This window comes from Anarrhichthys ocellatus, unplaced genomic scaffold (assembly GCF_004355925.1).
Source record: "Anarrhichthys ocellatus isolate YVR2014 unplaced genomic scaffold, GSC_Weel_1.0 scaffold30, whole genome shotgun sequence".
Lineage (NCBI taxonomy): Eukaryota > Metazoa > Chordata > Actinopteri > Perciformes > Anarhichadidae > Anarrhichthys > Anarrhichthys ocellatus.
In genome coordinates this window covers 2,982,513-2,996,868 of record NW_022280060.1, presented here as the reverse complement: position 1 = coordinate 2,996,868, position 14,356 = coordinate 2,982,513, and the positions used below count along the sequence as shown (strand labels likewise).

Sequence of the window (14,356 nt, the reverse complement as noted above, 5' to 3'; positions counted from 1 at the left end):
ATGTGTGTTCTGTTTGATATACTCTTCTAAGTATTCATTTTTCATTGTGTTTATTCATAATCTTAACAACTGAGACAAAATTGCCATAAGTATTGTAAACTTTGACTTTATGAACAATGCTTTTACTTTTGATACTTAGGTATTCATTTAACAAGTACTTTATTTATATATGTTTCATCACAGTGGAAAGCAGAATGGAGAAATGGGATATTTATCTTGTTACTGATAACATTTCTGAGTGACGGCTCAGTCTATTACGGACTATTACATATCGGTTTAGGGGATTTCAGAGCTGCATTATTTTCTTTCTTGATTTTTTTGTTTTTGTTAATCAATAAATAATTTAGTCTATAAAATGTATAATTGTGAAAAATACCCATCACCATTGCTTTGGGTCCAAGTTGATGTCTTCACATTGCTTGCTTGTCCAAGTCCCAAATATATTTAACATACAACTAGAGACCATCTTGGGATGGGATCACACCAGACATTTATAATTTAATATAATATAATTTGGGGGCCAATGGCCACTTAACAACCTCCTACCCCCCTTACTCCCGACCGCACCTATCTGTGATCTCAACTACACACCTGTAGAGTTACGTGACTGCATCTTGCACAGTTGTGGTGCTATCGCAGTGCCAAAATCTGTCAACGGACAGACATATAAACACCTGGCAAAGTATTCAAAGCCACTTCTGCGGTAGTTCCTGCTACAACAGGTGTCTCCAAGACCACAGTTTGCCATGATGACACACACACACACACACACACACACACACACACACACACACACACACAGACTGACAAGGTGAAAACAATAGCAGCTACACGCTGTAGCGATTGGTCACTAAGTCCCAGCCAGTATGTATCTGTCTGTCACCACATAGCAAGTGACCCGCAGTGTAACATATTTTACACAATCAGCTTCACTGTGACTCTGATTATTGTGTCACAGCTCGGCTTGGTTTTGATTTGCAACCCTAAAAAAAAGATTCTATCTCTAAAGCACAGCAGCCCTGGTCCATTTGATGTGACTCTCCCTCCTGTTTACACTCAATGTTCCATCATCTGTTTTTGGTTTGGGAGCGGATGCTTTCTGCCTGTTGGATATCAATATCAATATGTGTAAATTCTTCATATCTATCCATATTCTACCCTGCCAAAAACTCCACATGAGAAAAACTCAATATGTGACAGATTATTTCTCCCCATGTTGTCTGCTCCCTGCCCAGTTTCCCACGAGACCTGCCTCCTGGACCAGGTGCTGGAGCTGATTATGAGCGAGAAGCCCCCCACCAGTGCCAATCTTTTCCTAAACGAGGACGCGGAGAGACTCCCAATTCCAGAGAGAAAAGACTTGAGGAGACGCCTACGCAGGGTCATGGAGAAGAGAGCCAGCAGCTTGAAGGAGAGGATGAGCTCCGTCAGTCGGGAAAGCGTCAAAGGTTTCCTCAAGAGGAACCTGTTTGTTTTACTCACTATTGCCGCCGTGGCTCTGGGTGAGTAAAGAGGGACAACACGTGGAGGTTTAATTAATTTCTCTGCGGTCACTTGACTTAGTTTGGCTTTTTGTACATTTGTGCTTTTGTGTGTATACGTGTACGTCTATTCAGGTGTAATCCTGGGCTTTGCTCTACGCCCACACAATCTGTCCCTGAGAGAGATCAAGTACTTTGCCTTTCCAGGGGAGCTTCTAATGAGAATGCTACAGATGCTGGTGCTGCCTCTCATCGTCTCCAGTCTGGTCACAGGTGGGCTTTTAATGAGCACAAACATATTGGTGACAAACTCTTGCAGCAAACTGAATTCAAATGGATTAACTCTGTCTCAGGTATTTCCTCCTTGGACAGCAAGGCGTCAGGTAAGATGGGTATGCGTGCAGTGGTCTACTACATGGTGACAACCCTGATTGCGGTTTTCATCGGCATTGTTATCGTGATAATCATCCAACCGGGGAAAGGCAGCAGGGACAGTCCTGTAGCTAACAGTGGGAACATAGAGCCAGTTCAAGCTGCTGATGCTTTCCTGGATCTCATCAGGTAACAGCTTAGAGACTTTACTCAACTTATGAAGGTGCACACCTGGTGTTGTTACAGTATCAGTTGTTTTGAGCCACAATTGTATATCTTTCACATTTAAAGTAATAGTTGGAAATACCAAGAGTCGGATGAGAAGATCAATGCCTCTCTTACACTTAATATGATGCTATTTTCAGAAACCAGTTAACTTAGCTTAGCAGCAGCCGAGGGATAGTCTGGCACATAACGCTGGAAATCACACATAACCCTTTTGTTTTTGTATAGATTGAAAGACACAAGATATACATGATGACTAGTGAGCTCTACAGATGCTGGAAGGTTTTTCCCTTTGGACACAGACAAGCTAGCTGTTTCCCCCTGTTTCTAGTCACTATGCTAAGCTAAGCTAAATGGCTGCTGGCTGTAGCTTCATATCTAATTAACAAGTGTGAGATTGGTATCAATCTTCTCATCTGACTTTCGGCAAGATAATTAACAACTATCCATTCAAAGGCTTTATATAGCTATGAGGACATCAAAAGAATAGTTGGAACAGTGAGAATTTACCCAAGATTATCCCATGGTTATTTATTAACATGTTGTAGTATTACAAAATATACAACCTGCTGCGACGCATGTGATGTTTTATAGAAACATGAGCACAAGAAAAATTATTTATCTTTTTTTTATTTTTATCTCAGGAACATGTTTCCTCCCAATCTGGTAGAGGCTTGTTTCAAGCAGGTGAGGCTGTCTTTTCCTATCAGTCATATTATATTATATAATATAGTAATATTATTCCATTTAACACATTTTATTTTCATTTTTAAAATCAGTAAACACATGCATTTCATTTATATTACAACACAACTCCCAGCATCCATTTCAACCACAGGCAATCTCACAAAGATTGTCTGTGACATCCCATTTTCTTCCTCATATTCCACTGTCACAAACTTAAAACACCCAAACATAATTAAGGTGCTGTTTATGTTTAATTCCCATGCTCTCTCTTGCAGTATAAAACTGTGTACAAGAAGACTGTGCACACAAGGAACGTGACAGTGACCCTAAACCTCACTGACTCTCTCAACGTGACAGAGTCTGACCTGAGTGTGAACCTCAGCAGAGTGCTGCACACCATACAGGTGGGTGACGGTGGATGATTTCTCCTCTGGGGGAAATAAGACGCAGTTCTTAATGAGAAAATATTGTCTGGTGATCCAATGAGGGATTGCCGTCTCTTTTTTTCTACACCTTACAATTTGTGTCAATCACCATTGCAGAAATTCATATAATGTTTCTTTCCTGACACATATTTTCTATTACAGGAGACAGTGGAGGAGACTGTCCCTGTGTCCGGGTCCTCTAATGGAGTGAACGCTCTGGGTTTGGTGGTTTTCTCCATGTGCTTTGGTCTGGTCATTGGCAACATGAAGCAGCAGGGCCAGACCCTCAGGGACTTCTTTGACTGCCTCAATGAAGCCATCATGAGGCTGGTGTCCATCATCATCTGGTCAGTAAAGACACACCAGTTTTTTATGCAGTTTAACTTCCTTGTTTTTAAGGATACATTGTGATTCTCTGATTATAAAATGTGCTATATTGATTAAAGTTTGACATGACGAGACCGGATTACCTTCTTAAAAGCCTGCTGACTTGCTGGTGGGTCAATCATTTTTAAACACAATTAACTTTTATTTTAATCTCCAGAGGAGATCCCACAGCTTCCAAACATACCTAATACAATTAGTTAAGTGTAATATTTCAATTTGATGGACAGGTTCAGGCATAAAACACTTGCATATAATTAGTATTGTATATGTATTTCTGAAGATGCTGAGTAACAATTACAATCCTAAATGCTAATCTGTCAAGTTGTAAGTTGTAGATTCACAGAAATTAATGAAGCAGTTGTATTGCTCTTATTCTGAAGGCCTAAATTGGTTGCAGAAATACACTTTAGTGGCTTAACATGTGTGTCTCTCTCTCTATCTTCCTCTTAAAACAATCATCTCACCTCTCAGGTATGCTCCAGTCGGCATCCTGTTTCTGATTGCGGGCAAGGTTGTAGAGATGAAGAATCTGGCAGAGGTGGGCGGTCAGCTGGGGATGTACACCGTGTCGGTCATTGTGGGTCTCCTAATCCACGGTCTCTTTGTCCTGCCACTGCTCTACTTCCTGGTGACCAGGAAGAATCCCTACACCTTCATTGGTGGTCTTCTGCAGGCGCTAATCACTGCTCTGGGAACCTCATCTAGGTGAATGTCATCCTCTGTCCTGCTCAGATACTGGTGTCCATGACCTAAAAGAGATAGTTTGGGTATTTTGAAGTGGGGTTGTATGAGGTACTTATCCATTGTCGTGTATATGGCGGTCAACATGCAGACCTGAGTACCAGCCCAGGAGCAAAGCAATGTACTGCTGTGAACAGGGGCAGCAGCAAAATGTATTTTAGCCACCTAAAATAATGCCCACCAAAAAAAAAAAGCATATCTTATAACCTATAATGTAACAGGACCTAAATATCAGTAACATTGCCATGAATAGATACAAATTCATAGGGAATACTGTGTATTATACTATAATGTTTTGTAAGTCTGACTGAGTCCAAAACTCTCTCTCCCTGCATATTCAGCTCTGCTACCCTGCCCATCACATTCCGCTGTCTGGAGGAGAACAACCGTGTGGATAAACGAGTGACACGTTTCATCCTCCCTGTGGGTGCCACCATCAACATGGATGGCACCGCCCTCTACGAGGCTGTGGCAGCCATCTTTATTGCCCAAGTCAATGACATGGACCTAAACTTTGGTCAGATTCTGACCATCAGGTAACTCTACTTTAGTTTTGGTTTACAACATAGACAAAACACTGTGGATGTTGGAGGCATGGAGCCCGAAATCCTTTTTTTCATCCTTTTTATTCCAACGTCTTATTGCCTCAGATGAGAGAAATACAAAATCTATTGTTTCATGGTGACTCACATGTGCAGCTGTACAGAATCAGGTAGATTCTACTGGAGGCAGTACATTCCAATGTAGACCCGATATGTATCGAACTCGCAAAGGTATCAGTAGAAAAGAATAATTTGTTCATATTTTGGCCAGCTCTACTACTTGCATACTATGGTCAAACTGTCATCAGTCGAGTTGCATTGTGGGTTATTTAGGCACCATGTTTTGACCAAGCAGCAACCACACCTGTGCTGATAAATGAAGCCAACGCCGAAGTGCCACAAACTGCAGTTCATCAAATGGCCACTAGTGGCTGGCCCCAAACGCAAGACAACACCCATTGACCCCATGTTAAAATGCAGCACTTGGTAAATATCCTGTCAAAAAAGTTTTGGTCTCTATAGCTAATATCCCTGTTCCTGACAACTGTATGGGGGTTGAATTTGTATAAACCCCACCTGTAATTGAGGGTGTGGCCTCTTTAAGTGACATGTTGGTGCTGTCTCAGGTCGTTCGCTGCTAGCTGTCTCCTCTGCTGCGTCACCTCAGCTACACCGACTATCCACCTCTTGGCCCATTTTTAGAGATAGGCTGTGTCGCTGATGGCAATAGCTGGAGCCACCCACAAAGGCTCTTCAGATACCTATCGGTGACTTCAGAGAGACTACGTCCATATTTTATATAGTCTACAGTGGTCGTATCATACTAAAATTACCTTTATAGTATCATCCTCTTAGACAACACATGCACAACTTTCTACAGTTTATAGAAAACAGAATTGTGTGAGAAAATGTACATAATTGTATAACTCCTGGTGCTTTTCTCACTCTACTACTCCCACCATCCACCACCAGCACACGTGCTGTTTGTTTGTTTCCCTTTTATTAAATGTCTTCGCTCTCCTCTCCTCTCCATCCCTCCCACCGCCCACTCAGTATCACAGCAACGGCTGCCAGCATCGGAGCAGCAGGCATCCCTCAGGCTGGCCTGGTTACCATGGTGATCGTATTGACATCGGTGGGACTGCCTACGGAGGACATAACACTGATCATCGCTGTGGATTGGTTCTTGTGAGTTCCCACTAAATGTCAGCTTGATGGGGATTGGTCTGTGTATACAGTTCCGTGGGTCTGCCAGCCTAAATGTCATTGTGAAGCTTCAGAGGTCCCACCACTACAAAGGTTATTGATGCATAATGCAGAGTGACAGATTCAATTGTGTTTAGAGGCACATGCATACATTTTCAGCTGTGAGTGCTTTTATAGGAGATAAACACGAGTGTTTTCTTTGTATGCCTCTGCTGTATATTACTTTCTCCTGTCTCTTATTTGATTCTCCCTCTCTCTCCCCAGGGACCGCTTGCGGACCACCACCAATGTGCTGGGTGACTCCCTCGGGGCAGGAATCGTGGAGCACCTTTCCCGTGGAGAGCTGCAGAGTCAGAATGCCGAGGTGCGCAACTCTGTCATCGAGGAGAATGAGAAGCCCTACCAGCTTATCTGTCAGGAGAACGATTCACTCAACCACCACAACAGTGAGACCACAATGTGAAGACGAGAGCTACACCCTTTAGGGCTTCATGTACCAAAAGCATTTAGCTAGAAGGTTGTCTTGCAATGATAGTTAATGGTCAATTCAGCCAGTTGGGGTTCGAAGAGCATTTTTGCAGTTACAGACGCAAACGTACATCTTTCCTTCAAAAACAAAAAAAATTCCCGGCAAAACAAGGAACTACAAAGTCCGGCCCAGAGGTTGCTTCATGACAGGAAAAAAAGCACACATGCTGTCAGGAACAGTTACATCTCCAATCCAATGTTTTTGCCTGGAGTGCCAGTTATTTAACAGCATTTTGCTGTTTCCTGTTTTAATTCAATGTCAGGAAAGCTCAATATGACAAAGAGAGTTCCGAGTCATTTAAAAAAAGTTTTCAGCTTCATTGTGTTTTCAAAGATTTGTATGATTTATCATCTATACAGTCAAAGCAGCATAAACTCCTTACCAGCATCAGTGTTAGAATACACAGTATTATAAAAGAGAAGTACCACCGTTCATAAGAAAACTACACCAGCTGTTTCTTCGGCTCTTGTGAATATTTTAATCTGCATAATTTCTGTTGCATGACTTAACACTTAATACATGTCATTTTTTTTGTAAAGACTTATTGTTTGTCATTCTTATTAAGACTACCTCTAATAGGACGTATATATGGAGCTTCTACCATGCTACACACAGAAACACTAAATGAAGCAACAGGATGTTAATACATCAGTGTCAGACATGTTTTGATTGTTTTTATGTTATTTAAGTTTGCTTGTGCAATTTAATTGTGCAATTTTGAATATACTTGACTGTTAAACATTGGAGATGATGTGAAGGAGAATCTTTGCTTTACTTTTTGAAGTTGATATATTTAAAGTTAAAGTTATATATTTAAAGACTTGTTAGAATGTTTTTCACTCAGCTTATAAATACTGTATTGGTGTGTATTTCCTGTATTTCTTTGGTGCTATTGCTTTTTAATTTTGGGTAAAGGACTGTACTGCTACACAGCAATTTAATGGGAACACCTGTAGTTATGCTCTCTTTTTTATCTCCTAGTTATCCTTTTTCCTAGGTGAAAGTTAGTTTTTCTATTTTAATGTTTATAAAGTATAAACAAATGCAGTTTCAAGTTTCAAGACCATTAGATGTTTTTTGTTGTTGTGGTTACAACAATGTGCTTAACATCAGTACACCATTGCACCCTCCGGTCTGTGTTTTTCTGCTATAAACATTTAATGTAGTTGTATTTTGACTGGAATAATTTATTGCAAGCTAATGATTGATTTATTTTTATTGTTTTGTGAAAAGGTACTGTCAAGAAAGTTTGTGAATGCCTTGAGGAATTGAATGTACAGTTGCTTTTTGCTTTTTGGTGTTGATTGTTTTAGAGGAAAGTGTAGTGAATTATTCTGAAAATTATTTACCATTTGAAACTCTTCTGACTTTGTCACTTGTATGCTCATTAAGAGGTTTGACTTTAGTTTTGAAGCTTAATGTTACTTCAGTGAAAATCTCAACATTTTGATGGACAGCTTATGATAAAATGTGACAAATAAATGGCTCAGGAATTTATCTGTGATTCTCATTATTGTGTTTGTGGCTACCCCTGGTGGAGGATATTCTCCTGTCCAGAAGTTGTTCTACTTAGACACAGATGGGCCAAATTTAATATGAGAAAAACATTTGTAATAATAATGTACAATAATTAAATGTCAAAACGTTCTGCTGTCATTGTAGTGCATTACATTACGAAATGGACCCAAATCTCACTCACTGATGAATGAATGTAATGAAAGCATTCACATAGATAATGCTTTCATGTATTTACTTAACGTAAACAAGGTTTTAAACCCCCTTTTTCTAACTTGTTGGTTCATAACAAGGCTGTAGCCATGCTAGCAGCTCTGTGAGGCTACACAGCGGTGCTTTGGGCTAAGTGCTATAACGACAGCATGCTACAAGTGCTCACAGTAACAATGCAAACATAATATATATAAATATACATGACATTTTACATATACAAAATATACAATGTTTACCATGCTCATTGGTTTAGTTTTGCGTGTGTTATGCTAACATTTACTAATTAGCACTAAACCCAAAAGTACACTTAAGGATGGATAAGCCCAACTATCGGAAAGAACTCTCTGATTTGATCTGCCTAGTAATCGCCTCATTCTTCTCACCTGAGTGTCCCCGCCCATCTCATCACCTGCACTTAATTTCCTCATCAACCCAGTCAGTTTTCAGATTGTTGTAATTTCGCTATATGTTTCTTTGCTCTTGAGCCACCAGTACCTATCTGCTATAACTGCCTGTAAGTTTATTTCTTTCTTCAACTATCTATCTATCTATATCTACTTCAGCTGCATTTGCACACGCAGACACAGAAGATACACAGAAAAAGACAGTGAGGCAGCTCCAGTTATTATTTCAGATTAATTTATAAAATAGTTCACTTGAGATAACATACAGCATTCTTCTACAATACAATACTTGTGTGCTGCACACACAATTGAGCCCTCTAAGTTTTAACAGCCTTGCCATGTGATGAATTGAATCATGAATACTTTGGCATAGTTTAGTGACGGACTATTGGTGGAAAGGACAAACGTAAACTGCAAATGCTAAGACATTTAAATCTCTGATAGATGCCCGAAGGCCTCATTTACAAAGATTGACTGGGGTTTTATGGGTTTTCAACAGTCGATACATAGAGTGGACAAAATATCAGGAACATTTGCTCTTTATGTGACACAGGAAGTTGTATCCAGGTGAAATCTTCTCTCTGATCCCACTTTGATTTCACCTGTCTAACAGTGTGTGCAGTGTTATAAACACGATACCGAAGGTATACAAGTCACAAATAAGCATAGAGTATCTTATATCATATACAATAAAATCACTGCTTGTTTATCGTTTGCTTAATTACACCTTTTTCACATCACTCACGAGAAGTAATGTTGCAGAGTGGGACTTTTCCAGGCAAACTCTGGCAAATAACAGTATGAGCCATAAAAACAAAAAGAAATCAATTCAACTTATCTTACAAGTAAATACACCTCTTTTGAGACTGATCCAGCCACGTGTTTGAGAATATTTCAAGCACAGTTCATGTTTAAATATCTAAAGCCATTTAAATGTATTGCTGCCCAGGTCTGGTCCCAGGGAGACAGATAGTGTAGATAGAGGGAGACACGAGACGACTGGAGAGCCAGCAAGCTGTGCCTTGTAAAATGACGAGCTGCTGAAAGTTTACTTGGCCTGTAGAAAAGTATGCAAAAAACACTGGATGAGACATTTAAGAGAGAGGTACCTTCACACTTTATACATCCCGCTTTGAAAACGTACTTATGACTATGAGTTTTCCTCCATATCTGACGGCGCTCTATCACTCCACATTGAGAACCGCCCAGTTATTTTTCTTGTCCTGGTAATGACAAGAGGAGGAAATCTAGGAATCTTTCAGGTAACATGTAAATAACATGAAAATCTCTTAATATTTTAAATCAACCATCATAGTATAACCACTGTCCACCTTTGAGTGAATCAATTTGCTTAATTTACATTTTATTTGATTATATTCAACATACAGTGTAACGTATTTCTGGTGGTTGTGTCATGTACCTCTGACATGACGGGCAGGTTGTCATGAGGAAGAAGCCACATGGTTCGGTGGTCCTTGGTTCTCTGTCTCTGCAGGAGCTTTCTCAGCAACCTCTTCACCTTCCGGTCTCTGGGGTCTGCACACTTCACCGCCTTCTTCGTGTAAAGACTATAAAAAGAACACAATAGTTATTACACGACACAGGATGGCAGGACACGGTTCTGCAGAAACCCCATATTTTAATCACAAGATTGGAGCCACAAGAACAACAAAAAAATCAGCAATAATGTGGAGGACTAGAAAGATGTCAGGTGTAGCAAAGCCTCAAATGAATCGCAAAGAGGAGATGCTGTAGGGTGGCTGGAAATAGAGTCAAATAATATTTTCCTTCTCTGGTAGAAACAAGTCAAACTGTGATCAAAAGTGGGCAAAGTTGAAGAAAAGAGGTTGGAGAACCACAAAAATAGAAAGGACCAAAAGAAACCACAGTGTAAGAATTCTATGTTTTTGTTAACTGGTCCGCATAAAAAAGCAAGCTCCTTATTCGCTGGCTACATCAGATTTCTCTGACCCGCTGGAAACAATAGGTATCACAATGCTGAATGGTTTACTTAACTAAACCCTGCTGTTCTGACTGAATGGCTGCGGCAGGGCTCAGCTGGCTCGGAGGGTATTTTCAGATGGCTTGTTATTCCCACATATTTCCTTTCTTACTTCCCTGGCAAATGCAGCTCCGAGCCCTGCCATAACAACATGACCTGGAAAGATGACAATGCCTCTCAGCCCGGCTCTGCCCTCCTCTAATGAGAGGCATATTTTCCATGCCTGCAGATTGCTGTGTGCTCTTTAGCTCCAGGAGTGGATAGTTGAAATACTTGCATGATGGCTTGTATACTGCAGTCTGGCCCCTCCGTCTGCACCTCAAACCGCAAGACATCCTTGGTACGCACCTTGCCCTGGGAGTACAACATGCAGCACTGGACATCTCTTTGCATCTGCACGCCATTACCTAGGGAACAAAGAAACAGACAAAGAGAAAGAAGAGCAAGAAGAGCAAGGAAACATTAGAGGAGGGGTGTCAACCAAAAGCAAATTGACAGTATTATACTAATGTTCAATAAACTATGTTGGCTTCTTCTATTTCAAACCTTTGGTTTTATTCTACCAAGTCATCTTAGAGTGAAAAGATTTGTCTCAAGTGAGGACAGGAGACTGAACATGACAGCCACAAAAGTTTCAAACAGAATGCATTATGGCACATTATCACAAATAACATTAACGTTAGCTATGGAAGCATCTTACATTAGTATTTACTGCACAGAATCATGATTTTGAAACACTGTGAAATTAATATTCAGATGTTAGCAAAGACTGAAACAGTTTTCATGTACAGGCAAATGTTATCTGTTCTGCAGAATGTGCTCATGCCTCTAGTTCCATATAGACACACACTCATGGACACTCACGTATACACACAAGAATGTCAGAGGAATTACAATGGCATCCCATTGTGCTGCGAAACATACGACCACGGCAGACAGAGAAAGTGAGAGAACGAGAGGAGGAGTGTGTGCTTGTGTGGAGGGTGCGCCACGATGCCTTTTCATCCAAAGCAAATGTGTAAACAAATTAAAGTGTGATGGAAGCAGCAGGAGCATTACGAGCTAGCTGTAAAATAGGACAGGGCTGCTTTGCTGTGCCATAGAGGATTTTCAAATCCATCCTTTGGGGAAATCACCGCACTTCCAGTGCTTTCACAACATTTAAAACAAACAAACAGACGAGACGACACCATCACGCAGACTGAGACCTGAGACTGTTTCTTTCTCTCTGTGTTGAGTGATGTGTGATTTCAGATGCTCGTCCTCCCGCGTTCTCTCCCTCTGTTTACATCCGTGCCTTGCTCTCTGCTGCTGCTGCTGCTGCTGTACCCCTTTTCCTCTTTTCTCCTTTTCTGTCTTCGCCATCGCTCTCTTTGCCACATTGTCCACCTGCAGGGCGCATGCAAGCCATGCAACACACACACACACACACACACACACACACACACACACACACATGCACACACACGCACAGATAGTAAGCATGGTTGTGTCCTACCTTCCACAGATGCCAGGAGAATAACAGTCAGAGAGATAACAGTCAACATCTGCAGCATGAACATGATGAGAATGGCAGAGAGGAGGCGAGGAGAGGAGGATAATCTACTATGTCACCTCTCCCTCTGTGGCTGCCTCTCTTATATCACTCCCTCCCTCTCTTTATACCTCCCTGCCCATCTCTCACTCACTCACTTCCACCACCTCTCTTGTTCTGTCTTACCGTCTTCCCCTCCCACCCTCTGTTTATCCATTTTCAGTCATTCTCACGCTCAGCCAAACTCCCTCCCTCATCCTCTTTTTCTTTCACACTCATCTCACCTCTCACTCATTTCTCCTTTCCTGCTGCTTCACTCAGGATGGCAAGCCTCATTTGTGTCATTTGAGGCTTTAAATTCCTCCTTCATCCTGCCTCTTATCTTGTCCTTATTGCATTTTTTCCTCCAGGACTGAAACAGATTTATACGACGAAAGCAACAAGGATTCATCCTATAGCTTTCAGATTACATGATCAACCCTGATTTTGGCATTTACATGGCACAAACATATTTCATTTCCAAATAATATACAATTAACCCTGGTTTGCAGCTGTGTAGTTGTGGAAACTCTCAGACCGGACAGTAGGCGTGTCTAACTTGTGCATCTGGATCAGTCTTGCAGCAGAGTTATGTTCTCTGTGGGATTCCAGACAAAATGCCAAACACACCGGGAAACTGTGATAAACTGAATTTATTAGCTTAACTCGACCCCGAGAGACAACCTGTATAAATGAATCATGGTTTAGAAATGCCTCTTGTAGATATGTAAAATTAAATATGCAAAATGTTATTCTTGTACAATTAAAACTGAAATGTAAGTGTAATTGTGCTTTTGTTATTTTATTGACTCTTGAAAAGCCTCCCGCAAAGTCCTAGCGAATTGAAGTCAGTGTGCATTTTTAAAAAGCTTCCTAAAGATGCAACATATGGGATTCAGATCATTAATAAAGCGGCCGAGTGTGCTTTTAGTGCATGCCCACTGGCTAACTCAGGGCTGGCTGCTGCTCTGCACTGCTCTCATATGGTGATTACAGCTGATAACGGTGTCCTCCTGACCGACTGGGTCATTGCGAAGCGTAGTACCCACCCTCTGTTTCAATCTCAGGAAAACACTATTAGGTCTGCACTATTGTCGTAGTTTGCACTGTTAATGCTGTTGTCACCGCTGCTGGCAAAATGCTCCCACTCTCGTATATAGAGCCTTTAAGACTCATTTGTTTTCTTTGGCTTTCTCTTGATATTATACCTGGTATTTTGTCGGTTAAACACCTAATTGGGCTAATTTCTTTTTTCTACTATACCTCTTTTATCTACTGAAAATTGTTGTATTGAATAAAAAAAATTAGCTTGCTTGTTATGGGTAATGCAAGCTCTTTATCTGCACATGTTGGAAGAGGTGTCCCACCAGGTGCGGTCCTCAGCTTCTTACTTCTTGCGTTCAGTTTATATGCTCCCACTATTTCAGGTTATCTTGAAAACATATCATATCCGTGTGTCATCTTTCTACGTTGATGACACACCGCTGTATGTTTGATTTCAAACTCACAATGAAGCTTGTTTTCAGGCGTGCCTTTACGAGACTCTAGTGATAAATGTCACAAATTATTCTTTAAACACATAAAGACAAATCTTACATTCTTTTGTTTGGCACTTCTAATCGGGTCTTTAATTTACAGAAGAGACTTCTGTCATAAGTCTGGCAGCCAATATGAAACCAAGGCGTGTGCTTTAGGTTTTTCCAGCCTTTGGTTTTTTTTCCCCCTTTTATTTCTCTTTAATGGTCTGGCTCATGCCAATGCACCAATTTCACCAAGTAAATGGAATATATTTGGCCAATAAAGAGATTCAGATGTTTGAAAAATATGCCCTTAATATGGCTTTGCAGCCTCCCCCTGTCTGGCCATTAATCATAATAAAAGTGTTACTTTCCATAACTGAACACCACAAGAACCAGCTGAAGGCTCTTTCTGAGAGTCAAGCATCTACATCCATTACAGAGAGGCTCCAACAGAAAACAGCATCCGGACATGATTACACAGAGAGAAACCAAATAAATTGATGTAGGCCGGCATCTGTTCAAGATATTCCTTTG

General features: G+C 40.8%; 2 protein-coding genes across 3 annotated transcripts in view; one reads left to right on the top strand and one right to left on the bottom strand.

Annotated features, from left to right (window-relative positions):
• Window positions 1–8,159, top strand: part of slc1a6 (solute carrier family 1 member 6) — a 13,253-nt gene extending 5,094 nt beyond the window's left edge. The window contains exons 2-11 of one of the 2 annotated variants that reach the window (XM_031864048.1): window positions 1,236–1,502; window positions 1,617–1,754; window positions 1,835–2,042; window positions 2,723–2,765; window positions 3,041–3,169; window positions 3,353–3,537; window positions 4,049–4,282; window positions 4,660–4,854; window positions 5,914–6,048; window positions 6,331–8,159. In XM_031864048.1, coding sequence (XP_031719908.1) covers window positions 1,236–1,502; window positions 1,617–1,754; window positions 1,835–2,042; window positions 2,723–2,765; window positions 3,041–3,169; window positions 3,353–3,537; window positions 4,049–4,282; window positions 4,660–4,854; window positions 5,914–6,048; window positions 6,331–6,529 — 1,733 coding nt within the window. In that variant the 3' untranslated portion in view covers window positions 6,530–8,159. The remainder of the gene's footprint in view (window positions 1–1,235; window positions 1,503–1,616; window positions 1,755–1,834; window positions 2,043–2,722; window positions 2,766–3,040; window positions 3,170–3,352; window positions 3,538–4,048; window positions 4,283–4,659; window positions 4,855–5,913; window positions 6,049–6,330) is intronic. The other variant, XM_031864049.1, reaches the window with a different exon arrangement.
• Window positions 8,160–8,322: 163 nt separating this feature from the next.
• On the bottom strand, window positions 8,323–12,350 carry ccl44 (chemokine (C-C motif) ligand 44). The gene is made up of 5 exons (XM_031864130.1): window positions 12,228–12,350; window positions 11,007–11,136; window positions 10,148–10,295; window positions 9,872–9,950; window positions 8,323–9,784 (listed from the first exon to the last, which is right to left on the bottom strand). Exons 1-4 carry the CDS (start codon window positions 12,289–12,291, stop codon window positions 9,912–9,914), a joined length of 381 nt encoding a protein of 126 aa, XP_031719990.1. The 5' UTR covers window positions 12,292–12,350; the 3' UTR covers window positions 8,323–9,784; window positions 9,872–9,911.
• Window positions 12,351–14,356: the final 2,006 nt, after the last annotated feature.